At 46.3% G+C, this 15,861-nt stretch overlaps 1 protein-coding gene and 1 long non-coding RNA gene across 2 annotated transcripts in view; one reads left to right on the top strand and one right to left on the bottom strand.

The window, feature by feature from the left end:
• Nucleotides 1-15,861, top strand: part of LOC144990184 (uncharacterized) — a 572,443-nt gene that overhangs the window by 6,208 nt on the left and 550,374 nt on the right. The gene's annotated exons all lie outside the window — the stretch shown is intronic.
• aig1 (androgen-induced 1 (H. sapiens)) overlaps nucleotides 11,389-15,861 on the bottom strand; it is a 31,622-nt gene continuing 27,149 nt past the window's right edge. The window contains exons 4-6 of the mRNA XM_023953079.2: nucleotides 12,734-12,849; nucleotides 11,827-11,993; nucleotides 11,389-11,594 (exon numbers count right to left, since the gene is read on the bottom strand). Coding sequence (XP_023808847.1) covers nucleotides 11,575-11,594; nucleotides 11,827-11,993; nucleotides 12,734-12,849 — 303 coding nt within the window. The 3' untranslated portion in view covers nucleotides 11,389-11,574. The remainder of the gene's footprint in view (nucleotides 11,595-11,826; nucleotides 11,994-12,733; nucleotides 12,850-15,861) is intronic.

Below are 15,861 nucleotides of genomic sequence, written 5' to 3'. Positions count from 1 at the left end.
ATGGTGTGTTTTTACAGGAGTTCAGAGACTTTCTTTCTTCCACTATGAAGCTGTCTAACCTGATAGTTGGTGATTTTAACATGCACATTAATGATGACTCTGACCTATTTGCCAGAGGTTTTATTAGCCTAATGGACTCTTTTAACTTTATTCAGCATGTGTCTGGATCCACACATGTTTAAGGTGGTACACTCGATCTTGTTTTTACCTTGGGTGTGCATGTTGATTTTATCTTTTCTGAGGACATTTTTATTTCTGACCATCATTGCATTTTTTTTTTATTTATCTTTTTCTGTGTCGCTCTTGCCTGTACGCAGAGAAGTCAGCTCTCGCATCCTTAACTCCTCCACAGCTGAGGTCTTTTCTAATGCTTTTAACCTGGTTCTTTCTCCGTGTACCGATGTTAATACTTTATTATGTAACTTTAACCGTTATTGTCTTTCCATCTTGGATGAAGTCTGTCCTGTTAAAACTAGACTGGCTCCTGTCACTAAGGTTTCCCCTTGGATTAACAACAGTATTCGCCGTCTGAAACAATAATGTAGAAAAGTTGAACGTTTATGGAAAAAAACTCACCTAGATGTTCATCTCCTTCATCTTAAGGATCTTTTAGTCTCTTTTAACAATGCTGTTAGAGATGCGAGGGCTGCATATTTCACTAATCTCATTTCCAAAAGCAGAGGTAATCCTAAAGTGCTGTTCAACACTATGAGTGATATTGTTATGCCCAGTTCACCTGCTGTTCCCATCCATTCAAATGATGATTGTGAAAAGTTTTTATCATTTTTTATTGAAAAGGTCAGATCTGTGAGAAGCTCTCTGTGTCACACAGCTGGTCCTGGCTCTGGCTCTATTCCTAGTCCGCCTCGTCCTGTGATTTTAGACACATTCTCACCTGTTTCCCTCCCTGAGCTAGTCAGATTAGTTGGGACAATGAAGTCATCCTCTTGCTCCCTCGACACGTTGCCAACTTCTCTGCTCAAAGATGTCTTCCAGTCCATTGGTCCCTGTGTCGTGTCAATAATGAACTCGTCTCTGCTGTCTGGTCAAGTCCCTGAGCACTTTAAGGAAGCTGTTGTTCTTCCTCTCCTTAAAAAACCTGGGCTTGACCCCTCCCTCTTGAGCAGTTTTAGACCTATTTCTAACCTTCCTTTCATGTCTAAAATTTTAGAAAAGGTTGTTGCCAAACAACTTACAGCTGCTCTCGACAGTCATGGGATATTCGATCAATTTCAGTCAGGTTTTCGCAGAGCTCACTCCACTGAAACAGCCCTTCTCAGAGTCACTAATGACATCCTGATGCAGAGTGATGCAGGAAAATGCTCTGTGTTACTGTTGTTGGACCTGACCGCAGCCTTTGACACTGTGGACCATTACATCCTTTTGGACAGGCTGAAAAACTGGGTTGGGGTCTCCGGATCAGCCTTAAACTGGCTCTCCTCATATTTGACTGGCAGATCTTTCTCTGTTGTTTTCTCCAAGTTTAAGTCCTCCTCTGTTCCGCTCACTTCTGGTGTGCCCCAAGGCTCAGTTTTGGGACCTTTATTGTTTATTTTATATCTGCTGCCTTTACAGCATATTTTAAGTTCTTTTAACGACATGTCTTATCACTTTTATGCTGACGATATTCAGCTTTATGTGTCTTTTAAACCCCAGGATGTTTTTAAAATACAGAGTTTACAAAAGTGTCTGGATTCAGTTAAGAGCTGGATGAATAAATACTTTCTCCAACTCAATGAACCCAAAACTGAGGTCCTAGTTTGTGCTCCTGACAGTTGTCTCCCCCAGATAATCCATGAGCTCGGTCCACTTGCTTCTTTTATCAAGTCCTCTGTCAGGAACCTAGGTGTAACTTTAGACCCGGTTTTATCCCTGAACTCTCATGTCGGGTCACTTGTTCGCTCTTGCTTTTATCATCTTAAAAACATTGCAAAACTGAGTCCAATTGTGTCGCGTTCTGAGATGGAGATGCTCATTCACAGTTTTATATCCTCCCGTCTTGATTATTGCAACTCCATCTTCACATGTTTAAGTAAAAAATCTCTAGAACGGCTCCAGGTTGTCCAGAACGCTGCTGCTAGGCTTTTAACCAAGTCATCCAAGTTCTCACACATCACCCCGTTGTTAATGCAGCTGCACTGGCTCCCCATTCACTACAGAGTGCATTTTAAAATCCTGGTCTTAACATACAGAGCTCTTAATGACCAAGCACCAGTCTACATAAAAGACCTGGTGCAGCCATACACTCCCAGCAGGTCACTGAGGTCATGTGACCAGGGTCTGCTGGCTGTTAAGAGAACCCGATTAAAAACTAAAGGAGACAGAGCCTTTGCCGCAGTGGCCCCATCCCTCTGGAACTCTCTTCCTCTCAGCCTCAGATCTGTGGACTCAGGTTTTTAGCTGCTTTTTAAAAGAAAACACTATCTTTTTAAAATGGCTTTTTCTTAATTTCTTTTTAACATGTGTTTTTACTGTGTTTTACTGTTGTTTTATCGTGTTGTACTGTGAAGCACTTTGTGATTTTTTTCTGGAAAGGTGCTATACAAATAAAGTTTATTATTATTTATTATTATTGTTGCACGACTGCATGTTTACTGCATTTTTCTGTTTTTGCAGCATACAGTGGATCAAAAGTGCATTTGACAGCCACCAATTCTGCAGGTTGTCCAATTTAAAAAGAGGAAAATGTTCATCATAGATACACTTCAACACAGAATGTATAAAAATGTATTGTATACATTTGAAAGTATTTATTTGTATAATAAAGCTGAAAATAAAAGGGTAATATTCTTATCTTACCTTAAAGCCCAAAGCACTTTACAGTCAGATGCACATTCATTCAAACACTTATGCAGCGAATCTCAACCATCAGGAGTATTGTGGGGTTCAGTGTCTTGCTCACAGACACTTTGACACAGGCAGGAAAGCTAGAAACTGAGCATGCGACTCCTTGTGCAGAAGTCGATCGCTCTACCTCTGCACCAAATAAATATTTGGTGAACAACAAAATTCACCTCAATACTTTGTATTGTAACTCTTGTTGGTAATGACAGAGGTTTCCTGTAAGTCTTCAACAGGTGTCCACACACTGTAGCTGATGATTTAGTCTATTCCTCTATCCAGATCTTCTCAAGAATTGGGATGTCTTGGGGCTGTTGCTGGGAAATACAGACTTTCAACACCCTCTACTAGATTAACCCTTGTGCTATCTTAGATGACCCCCCCCCTCTTACTTGGACGTGTTCTCCCTACCATGACAAAGGTGGATAAAGGTGGAAAGATTTCATGTAATCCATGGACACCAGTGAAGATCACAAATCATTGAAGAAAAAAGGTTCAGAGCACTGTCTAGTGGGTCTAGATGACCCAACTCCCAATGTTAAAGTACCTAGGATAGCACAAGGGTTACGGTCATTTCAGCCTTAATGCACTGATGGAAGATTCTTGCCCAAATTCTCACTTTATATGGCTCCATTCATCCATTCACTCTTTTTCACATGGATCCTGTGAATTCTACGCGATGGACTTTTTTAACCTAACAGAAAATAGGCATTCCCACCATATTATTAGAGATTAATTGGTAACGCTGTTTTAAATTCCCAGGACAATCTTACTCACAGGACACAGGCTAATCTGACTTGTTAATGACTATTATTTTAAAACGCATCAAAAACAGATCTTTCCATTGCTTTGATTATCGCATGTCCCTTGTGTATACAATTATAAGTATATTTTCTTTGATTCTAAATTATTTAAATTAAAGTTTAACCTTCAGCCTTGCAACAATGATTCAACCAAGTCACAGTACTTTGTTATGGAGTTGAAGACTTGGGCTGGACCTAGATGCAGGCCTAGATAGAATATGGAGCATCATAAGACACGAGGAAAACAAGAAATCAATAGCTTATAGTTTTCCAAGACAATTGTTATTTTTCTTAAAACAACAGTAAATATAATTTCTGCATGTAACAGAGTTAAAAGGTAGAGCTTGATGACAATGGGACAATGGAATATAGGTAAGAAAGTATGCAAACATGACAGTGTGAGTGAGCAAAATATTTAATGTTGTCAGTTCCTGGGTGCTTAAGTTGGACTAAACCATTACTAATAAAAAGGGGACGATTGTTATGGGGTTGAACATAAGTGAGGAAAATGATATAGTGGTGCCATTTTCTAGGTGATTTCTGTATTTTTCTCATGTACTTCTATTAAGGTGAAACTAAAAGGGCTGCACAGTGGGCCAGTGATTAGCGCTCTTGCTTCACAGCCTACGTGCACGATAGAACTTCCGGTTAACTTCCGTGTTTCGAGTGTGAGGCCGACAACTTCCTGTTGGTCGTGTTATTGTTGTGGGGAGTTTTGTTGAGTTGCTAGTTTTGAGTAAATAGGAGCGGATTTCGGGTAAAAGAAAGGCGTTTGGTGTTTCAACGCGTGACAAAGACATCACAACATTGTTGTGTACCCGTGTGCGAATTTGTCAAAGTACAACAGTACTAATATAAGCTTTCATAGCTTTCCAGTATATGTGTCGGTGAGAGCCGAATGGATGGTGAACACGGCGGGAGGACTTCACCCCAAGCAAGACGAGTCGTGTTTCGTATTTGCAGCAATCGGAAGGAAAATGCGTCATGTAAACACGCCGTTCGGAATATTCTGCCCCGGTCAGACTCGTTCGGATCAAAATTTCTTTCCGATCGAGATAGCTGGGTATACCGATCGTTGTTCATGTAAACGGTTCATTCCGATTGTGTGTCACTGCTGCTCTGGGTTACGTCATGCATAGACGGTGTTTCGCTGAGAGAAAGCTAGTGAGCTCATACGGGACCGACCAGCGGCTCTACGGACGCCCCGTGAAAAGCCCCGCTCCGCTCTCGCCCCGCTGGCTCTCCCCTCTCTTTCCCCCCTCACGAGGGAGATGTGGGGGGGATGCGTGTCCACTGACGTCTGGACCCGGCATCCGAGCTCTGCGTTCGGGCTCCGGTGCCAGTGGACCGAGTGAACCTCTCTGAGCAGAGCAGCCGGATTTATTAATGTGTTTGAGGGGAGAGATGCTTTGTTACGTGTGCGTTTTATTGTTTTGTTGTGTGTGAGAATTCGGACTGAAAGCCGAGCCGCCGCTCTGGGTTAGCGGCTGCCGGACTCGCGAGGACAGAGCAGAGCACACAGCGTGTGTGAGCTTTTCAGAGCAGAAATGCCGCTCAGTCCTTAGAAACTGTTCAAAAAAATCACGACACATGGAATTGTGTTTCTAATTGTGCCCCGACAAATAAAGGCTGATCATTTACGTGCAGCCAGGATGCAGATTGCAGCGTTTCCCACATGGTTTGTCCTGGATTTTGTCTCCATCAAAAGGCTAATGTTGTTAGCCCGTGTTGTTAGCCTATCCTAACACTGGGTTGTTCTTCAGTTCTGTTCTTCTTCCACAAGAAAAGCACTGACCACAAGGATTAAATATAAAATGATGAGCAAACAGGCACTTCATAATATTCATAAAATTAATAAAAGCACGTTTGGAAGATCGCCTCGTATATTACCGAGCTGCTGCATAAATATGTGACAGCACAGGTTTGTCTACAACGGGACAGATTTCCTTTCGGTATTTTCGACACTATATATTTTAGACACGATATTTTGCCCATGTAACCACGCACTGGTCGACAATCCTGTAGATGTCGTTCACGTCGATTTTCGGGAGACCTTGTAGAAAACGGGTGAAATATAACATCTTTCGCAATCAAAATCTGCCGTGTCGCTGCTATAGAAGTCGCAAGCCGGAAATGGTCGGCCTCACACTCAAGGCGGCGGAAGTAGAACTGCCTTCTTTCGTGCACGGAGCCTATTGTCTCTAGGTGTGAATGTGGGTGTGTGATTTTTTGTTTGTTGTTTTTTCAACTTCTCCTGTCCAACAGCTGCGCAAACAGATGAGAAATTAAGGCCTTTTGTGTTGGACATCATTTTACTTTTACAACAGGGGGTTGTATATTTGAACAAACCCCTTTTGTAATTTAGGCTAAACTTTATTCATCTTAATTATATTTTTAACATTTTTTTGTTGGACCAGACGGAAAAGAAAAGGAGGAACAACCTAATTTCTTATGTCTATATAACTCAATAATTGTTTAAACAACTCAAATTTAGATATTTTTCTAACTAAATGTCATCTTACTCATATTCAATTTAATGTTTATCCATCTTAATTTATTTAAGTTATTGAACTCTCATATTTCTCATTTTAAGCCCGCAGATATTCACATTTTTATAACATTAAAATAAATGATGCAAGTGTTCATGACTCTGACTTTAACTTCTGCTCTTGCAACGTTATTTAGCACAGGGGGTTTGGTCATCCACCTCTCACTCATGGTGCAGAAAGAATTTAATATAGTAGGACAAAATGACTCTAAGATACAGTAAAACAGCTAAACAACTAAACACATTTGGTCAAAAACTCAGACTTAAACCCAAATCCGTCCAGACAGACATTTTTATAGCAATAAAATAAATGAAACAAGACAGCTTTGGAACTTGTAACTATACCATTTCTCTGAATTTATCATTACTCCAATAACCAGTAGGGCTGGTATATATCCTCATCATCCTCTCACTCATGGTGCAGAAAGAATTAAAGATAACAGGACAAAATAACTCGGCAAAACACAGTAAAACAGCTAAACAACTAAACACATTTGGTCAAAAACCCACACTTAAACCCAAATCCGTCCAGACAGGCAAAGGGAATGGTATCCCACAATCCCTTGCGGTGCCGAACTAACAGCAGCACCAAAGTTACACCTACTTAATTGATTAATTTGAATGAAAGTATAATAACTGTCTGATAACTACGTGTTATTTTTAGGCTGACTGAATTCCAAAAAATATTTATCTTAACTGAAGCAAATAATTAAGTTAGATCAAAGTAAAAAAGTTTATGTTTCCAACATTTATATGTGGTCTTATCACCCTCTCACGGTGGAAAAAGTATTATCTGAGCTTCTTCTTTCACTAAATCATCTTCAAATGGACACGCCATGCTGCTTCACCTCTGAAACAAACTAACCTTCAACTAAACCTGCTCCAGACCAGGTTATGTTCAGAGCATGAGTTGACATGGCAACTTGACATAGCCTGAAACATACCTCCATTTTTGGAACCGAAAGTTGAGGTTATCCGCTTCCTTAGCCTCAAACTTACCGTGGGAGCTAGCATAACCTGCTTTCTGGAACAGGGCCATGTGCCTGAGTGAGTGTTTATGTTCTTCTAAGGTGGATGATGGAGTGTAAAAAGAAGGCCCCCACCGCAGCAACAGTGGCAGCCAGGACCCCCCAACACCCGCACGGTAGCACATAAAGAACAACCGCCCACCGGGAAATCACATCAGCCACCGCGGCCAGGGCCAGCAGGACCGCCACAGGGGCCAATGCCAGAGAGCAGGGAGGCATGGGGGGGACAGAGAGTGCAAGCCCCAGCCCAACCAGGAGAGCAGCCCCCCCGCCGTGCCAGGAGGGCCCAACGTGGGGCCTCACCCAGGAGGGCACCCCGAGCCTTAGACGAGCATCCCCCACCCCAACCCCAGGCACAAGCCAAGCCCCCCAAGAGAATCCCGACCCACGCTTCAGGTAGCCACCCACCCAGCCCACGGTTGGTCCAGGAGAGAGCAAGGCAGGGGCCAGCCACCCCTCACCAGGAGGACGACACCCAAGACAAGTGAGGGTCCACAAGTAGTGTTGTAAACAGGGCCCGACCAGGCAAACCCACAGTTGAAACTTTGGAGAAGGCTGGTGCTCGAGATAAGGGCCAGAGCCCACACCACAGTGACACAGACACCCCCAGGCTGTGACGTGATGCCCGGCTCCCGGTGTTGTGGGTGTGTAATTTGTGGCCCTAACAGACTAGGCAGGGGACATCCGGGGATGTCCGGTATAGGCTCCGGCAGCCCCGCGACCCAAAAGGGACAAACGGGTTTAGAAGATGGATGAATAAAAAGACAATGATACTTACATTAGCAAAAACAGAGCTATTAGCCTCTTTGTTGTGGATTCAATGAAAGTATCTTTGGTCAGTGGGGGCTTGCATATTTGATTGACCTCTACACATCAACAATCCGTTGCATTTTTTACTTCCTTCTTTTACTGAAGCCACTGATTGGTCAGTTTATAACTTGAATAAATTTGGATAGGCAAGAACATCGTAGTAGTAGGTTTAGGGGCTGTCATCTGGACTTAGTTTTTAAAGTTAGAAGACGTTTCACTTCTTATCCAAGAGGCTTTGTTAATTCTGACAATTAACGAAGCCTCTACCCTATTTCCGTGTTGTTCTCTAGATAATTTGTACCCCACCAGATGAGATCTTGCATGGAGCTTCAGGTGGAGAGAGATTGTTTTTTGTTTTTTTCCTTTTCTCATAATTCCTCCAACATTTTATCTCTGCTCACCAAGTTGTTGCTTCTTGTATATTACGGTAGTCCGTGCCAATCTTGATAGGTATATGCTCTTGTCCCCGGTTCCTTAGACAGCTCTTTGGTCTTGGTCACGGCAGGAGAGGTTGCAGTGTGACTCTTTGAAGGGCCTTTATCATGCTTTTCTTAAGCATTTCATAGTAAACTGAATAAACCCCTTTTGTAATTGAGGCCAACTTTATTAATTTCAATCATGTTTGAAAATCTTTGGTGTTGGACCGGACGGAAAAGGAAAGAAGGGAAGAAGAGAGGGGGATGTTAGAGAGAGGGGGGGGGGGGAGGGGGTAGGAGGGTGATAATAGGAGGGGGGGATAAGACCATGAAGCAGCATAAAGCAACAAGTTTACTGGTTGTTTATCATTACGGTAAGGTTCAAATGTAGTATAAAAAGGGCGGGGCCTGTCCACACACACACTCAAATGTTATCAACACACCTGCTAGCTGCAAAAATGTCCACATGCTCCGCACTCCAGGCAGCCACCCACCCGGCCCACGGTTGGTCCAAGGAGGAGCAAGGCAGGGGCCAGCCGCCCCCGCCTAGGAGGGGAGCACCCCGGGGAAAAGGGGGGCCCACAAGGGGTGTTGTAAACATGGCCCGACCAGGCTCGGCCACAGTTGGAAATTTTGCGAGGCCCAGCGCTCAGGGGCAAGGACCAGAACCACCGGCTCAGGTGTAATGTGAACCCTCTCCCTGCGCGGAGAGAGCACTGCCGGGCCCAGGAGGGGACACGGCCGCCGTTGCCAAGGGCCCCGTACCCCCCACCAGGGAAGGGGTAGGGGACAGATGGTCCTAAGTCCCACCTTCCTTGCAAAATGTGTGTGCATGTGTGTGTGTTTGTGTTGGAATGTATATTTTGAGGGGGGACGGGTGTGTGTACTAAGGGGGGTGCAGTTAAAATTGGCGGGTAGGGCACTGAGGGGACATCTCCTGATTACTCACAGTGATGTCCACTCACCCTCCCCACCAAGGGGCCCTAAATGTCTAAGGTGCAGTTAAAATTGGCGGGTAGGGTGCTAGGACGACATCTGCTGCTTGCTGGCAGTGATGTCCAAGCACCCCCCCTACCAAGGGCCCTACATGTCTAAGGTGCAAATAAAACCGAAAGAGGGGGGGCCCACTCCATACGGCAACCATGGGAGGGGGACCACTGCCAAGTAGCCCCCCCCCCCCCCCCCCCCCAAGGCGTATCGCAGGCTAAACCCCCCACCCCCTCACCCTAATATGTGGTTATATGAGGAAGGGGGCAAGTTGGGGACAGCTGGTAGACTGTCCCCCGGTGGTCAAACAGCTGTCCCCAAGGACTCCTCAATCTCTAAGGCTCCCCTTTCTGTCCTTGTGGGTGCCACCCAGTGCTAGAGTCGGCCTTGGCAACATGTCTGCGTTTTTGTCCATGAAAACCAACAACATCTGAACTTTTGCAAAGATGAATGTGCACATTGTGCATGTAGAAGGAACGTGTTTAGCTGATCACCACCAGCTCCATGGAGAAAGTGGGTGTGTCAGTTAGCCTGGGGGCGGTGCTGGCAGTGCAGACTCTTTCTGGAAGGTGCTGTTTTCTGACTGGTCAGCTCGTGAGAACTCATTTTCATGGACGGGGGGGCCTGGTGCTCAGAGAGCAGGTTTTTAGAGGAAAACTCAGAAATCCGTGAATGGATCAAAATACTACTTTGGGGTTGTTTTTAGTGAGGAATTAACATTACACTTAAAAGCTCAAAAAAAGATTTTGCATGGTATAGGCCCTTTAAGTGTAGACAGGGGCCATTTATAGAGATAACACGGGACAGATTGAATGGGTCTTTAAAGACCCATGCAAATGGAAATTGTGTTTCTGGTCATTTTAACAGGTTTTTGTGGCATTTTTCTCATAATGTATTTTTTATCCCACGAAGGGGGATAAAAAATTGCGGCTGGGTAGCTCGGTTGGTAAGGTGGGAAGCTACCATGCAGGAAACCAGGGTTTGATTCCCGGAGGGGAATGAGCAATGGTACTGGGGGCAAATACCATATCAATGGCGAGCAGTTAACATCACCCAGTGAGGGTCCTTAGGCAAGACCCTTAACGCTACTGCCTCCCGAGCGCGGTTTCGGCTGCAGCTCACCGCTCCCCAGGGGGATGGGTCAAATGCGGAGACAGAATTTCCCTTCGTGGGATAAAATACAGTGTATAAAAAAAATAAAAATAAAAAATAATGTAGGACACACATAAAGAAAATGTTGAGCTTGAAAACCTATTTCAGGATATTTCTTTGTTCAAATTGTTGACAATCAGGAGCAGACGAAAAAATGCCATTTCGAAAAGCTCGTAGCTGTGACGTAGTAGCTACAACCGCGAGTCACAAGCTCTCTGCCCTGCTCCATTCAGATGCATCCACTGTCAGACCAACTGATCCATGTACGTCTTCCATTTTGTTGTCTGAGCTGCATCTAGCTCAAAACTGGCTGGCTGGGTAGTTCCAATATTGCTCGCCATTTTTGTTGCACCACAAATTTTAGCCTAAGGAGTGTGAGGGACTGAAGTAGGGGCGGGCTTACTTTCTGCCTACAACTCTGATTTCTAATGAACTACTACCGCTCCGCAATAACTGATGAAAAGCAACAACAGTTTTTTCTAATTTAGGCTAAAAACGTCACAATCATAATTAAAAGACCTCTAGGAACAAATTTAAAATAGATCAAAAGATGATTGGCGTGGGACTTAAAAGAATAAGCAATAGGTCTGTGAGAAGCTTGTTGTCGGTTCTTGTTAGGTTTTAGGAGATAAATACCTATTTTCTGCACTATTATAAGAATAAATTCTTTAAAAATCAAAGAATGTGATTTCCTGGATTCTTTTAAAATTCTGTCTCTGACAGTGTATCTATGAGCATTGGATACTTTTCTAATCTTTAGACAGCATGCAGATTCAATATGAAAATATCATTAGAGAATCAAATATTTTTTCCCCATTGTATTTATGCGCTTACAACATGTATTTATGTTGATGCAGAGACTCCTGGAGAAAAAAACAGTTCTTTTTCTGTTTTAGTTTTTTGGATTATAAACATCTTGCACATTTGGCTTTGTTCTTGCAGTCCCGAGTGGGCGAAACTTGTCTTCCTTTGTTGCTTTCGGGGAGGCTTCACTCATCTTTAACCTTTTCTGTAAAAGACACAAAAGAAAAATGAAAAATAAGACACTGCAAAACGAGCAAAGTGTGATTGATATGTTCTTGTTTTACACTGTCCATAAAATCTAACAAGACAAAGATTTTAGGTTACTTGCAGACCTGTGTGTGTGTCTGAATGTCTTTGTACATGTGCGTGTTTATGCACGTGTATGTTCTTTGAACTTAAAGCTCAGCCAGTCTCTGCTGCTGTTGCCATATGCATGCCTTTTTGTGGCTGTTCCCAAATGTAGCTGTTGAGGATCTCCCCCAGGACGTAGAGAATGAAGATCAATAGTGTCATGGTCCCGAAGAAAGCAGCTCGAGCAATGGAGGAGACGCGCTCCAGAACTGGGTACACCCACACACCAGTCACATGGTGCACCCAGCAGGTCCTGAAAGCAGACATAGCTCTGTGTCAGTGTTTCATACAGACTTGTTAGTGGTGGTGGGGGTGGTTGCATGTTAAACTAAAATTATGAAATAGTCTGGATCACATCACAAACACAGCTCAGTGTTTGTGAACCTTGGTTCTCAGGTTCTCCTTGTTATGCAGCCCAAACACGTCAGGAACTGGTGGTGTAGAACCACCAAAAATGCAGGAGACCAGGTTTGGTGACAGAAACTAAAACATTTGATACATAAACTAAAACATGACAAAACCATGGGAGCATCAAAAAGGGTGACAAAGCAGACTAGAACAGAACAGATGACCTGACAAGTAAGAACTGAAAACCACTTGAACAGACTGAGGGCAATTAACTGAAATGAAGACAGCTGTGAATCGTGGCAAAGCTAAAACTGGTGTGACTGTGGGACAACTCAAAACAGATCATGACGAAAACCAAACAGAAATTCACAATCCTCACAATGGCTGCTTTAAGGTCTCTGCATTGGTGGATGATAGGCTACATAAAGTGTGTTTGAGAAGGAAGCATGGACAGTGGCCTTAAGACCAGGCTTTGGAAACACTGCATTAGATGCACCAGTTGGACATTTACATGTGAACTCAATTTCAGCATTTTTCACAACAGTGTGAGGAACAACAAAACAGTAAAGTGCAGCAGACTTCACTTCAGTAAATGTGATCATCCAGTCCTGGCTTCTGGGTGGAAATGTGGAAGAAACTCCTTACCAGCTGATGTAGGCCATGCTGAAGACACATACTGCCACCAGACCCCACAGCCTTCTGGGATACTTGTGGTGAGTCGTCCTCATCTCGATGATAACAAAAGGCAGAACGGTGGTATGCTGGGAGGAGAAGGGGAAATGGAGAAGGATTTTTCAGAAAACACAGTAGAAGTGGTTTCTGTTGGCAAACTTCACTACAAACAAAGACAAACAGTCAGCAAAGCAGATCCAAAAGGTGAGCATAAGCCGAGGAACACAGAACAAACAGGAAGCAGTCAGTAGAGGAAAGCCAGTGACTCAAAGACATCAGAGAGAAAATCAAACTTTGACTGGTAACAGGTGTGCCCCCCCCCTCCCCCCAAACTGGAGACCCTTTTCATCTAATTTAATGTGACAGGTGCCACACCCCTCCCTCCTGGTGCTCCACCTCTACCCCCCCATCGCCCCACTACTCCCACCCACGGCGCGGCAAAACTCACACTGAAGAGCTACTAGTTTTCCTTGCAGAAAGCTGAAAAATAAAATAAAAAATGAGACAAACCATGGATCTTTTTTTTCATCTTCTTAACCGTTTATTCCCTTTCAGGGTCACCGGGTTGCCGGAGTCTATCCCGGCCACTTGGGCGTAGGCAAGGGATGCCCTGGACTGGTCGCCAGTCTGTCGCAGGGTAGAATATCCTCAATCACACATCCATTCACTCTCACACTCACACCTATGGACAATTTAGAGTTGCCAATCAACCTTTGTAGCATGTTTTTGGACGGTGGGAGGAAGCCGGAGATCCCGGAGAAAACCCACTCATGCACGGGGAGAACATGCAAACTCCACACAGAAAGGTCCCCTGTTGATGTAGTTTTTTCATGTCCCCCAGCCGGGACTTGAACCGGAGGCCTTCTTGCTGTGAGGCAAGAGCGCTAACCACTGCGCCACCGTGCAAAAAAAACCATGGACCTGTCTCCGGTTAATCTGTTGTGGTTTTATGGCATTGTCTTGTTAAGGAACTACGAGGTAGCTTTTAGGGTGATGTCACAGCAGCACAGGGTGCATGCCTCATAACGAGACACCAAAAAGCATGTAAGAAACGTTTTCAGCCGTGTTAAAATAAACATTCTAACAAATAAACAGTTGGACTCCTTTTTCCTCTTCAAAAATATGACAATTGTTGCTTTACATTTGTCTGTGGCTTGGTTGCTACTTTCCTAATCTGTTTACATCATGTGACGACCGGCTACGGTGGCCGTTTGGGTCCAGTTGTTCCGCTCCAAGCACAGAGCTTATTTAGACGTTACATAATGAGTAACATCTATGCGCCGCATCACGTAACAAATAGTCCGCCTTTTGTGAGAAAAGCGATCCAAATCGGGGAAAAAACAAGAATAAAGGACTAAAAACTGGTTAATATGTATTACTTTTGTAAGTGACCATGGTATAAGTGGGTTAATGGCCTTCAAAGTGTGCATTATTACTTTTTAACGCACTTTGCGGAAGCAATAGGCTTCCACGGCGTGCGTTAGAAAGGGGTCTGGGGGTCCGGGGTGGTGTGGGGTGGGGGGCTTGTCGGCCCTGTCCTGTGGGGGGGCGTTCTGGGGGGGAGGGGGGGGGGCATTATTGGTACGGATCGGGGGGGCTAGCGGGTCGGGGTCTCCGCTGAGGCAATCAGTGGTTGCCTCGGCCGGTTGGCCTCCTCGGTCCCGCCAAGGCCTGACCAGAGCTCCTCTAGGGCCGGCGTCTGGGGGTGGGGGCCTGGGCTTGCTCCGGGGGGGGGGGGCGACGCTTTCTGGCTCCTCTCTCTCTGTGTGGGGTGGGTGGTGCCGGGCTTGGGGTGTCGGCGCCTCCGGGGGTGGGGCCCCTGGGCTGGGTGGCCCTGGCCCCTTTGCTGGGGGGGGGGGGGGGGGGGGCGGGGGCTGGGGGACAGCTGTTTGACCACCGGGGCACAGTCGACCAGCTGTCCCCAACTTACCCCCTTCCTCATATAACCTCATATTAGGGTGAGGGGGTGGGGGGTCTAGTCTGCGATGCGCCTTGGGGGGGGGGGGGGGGGGGGGGTTACTTGGCAGTGGCCCCCCTCCTATGGTTGCCGTATGGAGTGGGCCCCCCCTCTTTCGGTTTTATTTGCACCTTAGACATGTAGGGTCCTTGGTAGGGGGGGGTGCTTGGACATCACTGCAAGCAAGCAGCAGATGTCCTCCTGGCACCCTACCCACCAATTTTAACCGCACCTTAGACATTTAGGGCCCCTTGGTGGGGAGGGTGGGGGGACATCACTGTGAGTAATCAGGAGATGTCCCCTTAGTGCCCTACTCGCCAATTTTAACTGCACCCCCCTTAGTACACACACCCCTCCCCCTTCAATATATACATTCCAACATAATCACACACACATGCACACACACACCCTCTCAAACACACATACACGCACACACATTTTGCAAGGAAGAGGGGGACCTGGGTCCATCTGTCCCCTAACCCTTCCCTGGTGGGGGGTGCGGGCCCCTTGGCGATGGCGGCCGTGTCCCTTGGGTGCCGGCTCCCTGGGCCCGGCGGTGCTCTCTCCGCACGGTGGGGGGGTTCATATTACACCTGAACCGGGGGTGTTCGTGTCCCTGGGTCCTGGTCCTTGCCCCTGAGCGCTGGGCCCCGCCAAACTTCCAACATGGCCGAGCCTGGTCGGGCCATATTTATAACACCCCTTGTGGGCCACACTTTTTTCCCCGGGGTTCCCCCCTCCTGGGCGGGGGCGGCGGGCCCCTGCCTTGCTCCTCCCTGGACCAACCGTGGGCCGGGTGGGTGGCTGCCTGGAGTGCGGAGCGGGTCTCCCTTGGGGGGTCCTGGCTCGTACCTGGGGTTGGGGCGGGGGGATGCCCGGAACTCCTGGGTGGTGGTGGGGTGCTCGTCTGGGGCTGTGGGCGTCCTTCTCCGGTGGGGCCCTGCGTTGGGCTCTTCCGGCGCGGCGGGGGGGGGCTGCTTTCCTGGCTGGGCTGGGGCGGCGCTCTCTTTCCCTCCGCGCCTCCCTGCTCTCTGGCTCTGGGGGCCACGCGGCGGTCCTGCTGGCCCTGGCCTGGGTGGCGGTCTTGGTCGCCCAGGGGGCGGTTGTTCCCTGCCTGTTCCCGTGTGGCGTTGGGGGAATTCCG

The sequence above is a fragment of the Oryzias latipes genome, chromosome 24 (assembly GCF_053564925.1).
Source record: "Oryzias latipes strain Hd-rR chromosome 24, Olatipes_Hd-rR_3.1".
Classification (NCBI taxonomy): domain Eukaryota; kingdom Metazoa; phylum Chordata; class Actinopteri; order Beloniformes; family Adrianichthyidae; genus Oryzias; species Oryzias latipes.
Note: the sequence above shows the minus strand (reverse complement) of the source record. Positions and strands in the feature narration are given on the sequence as shown.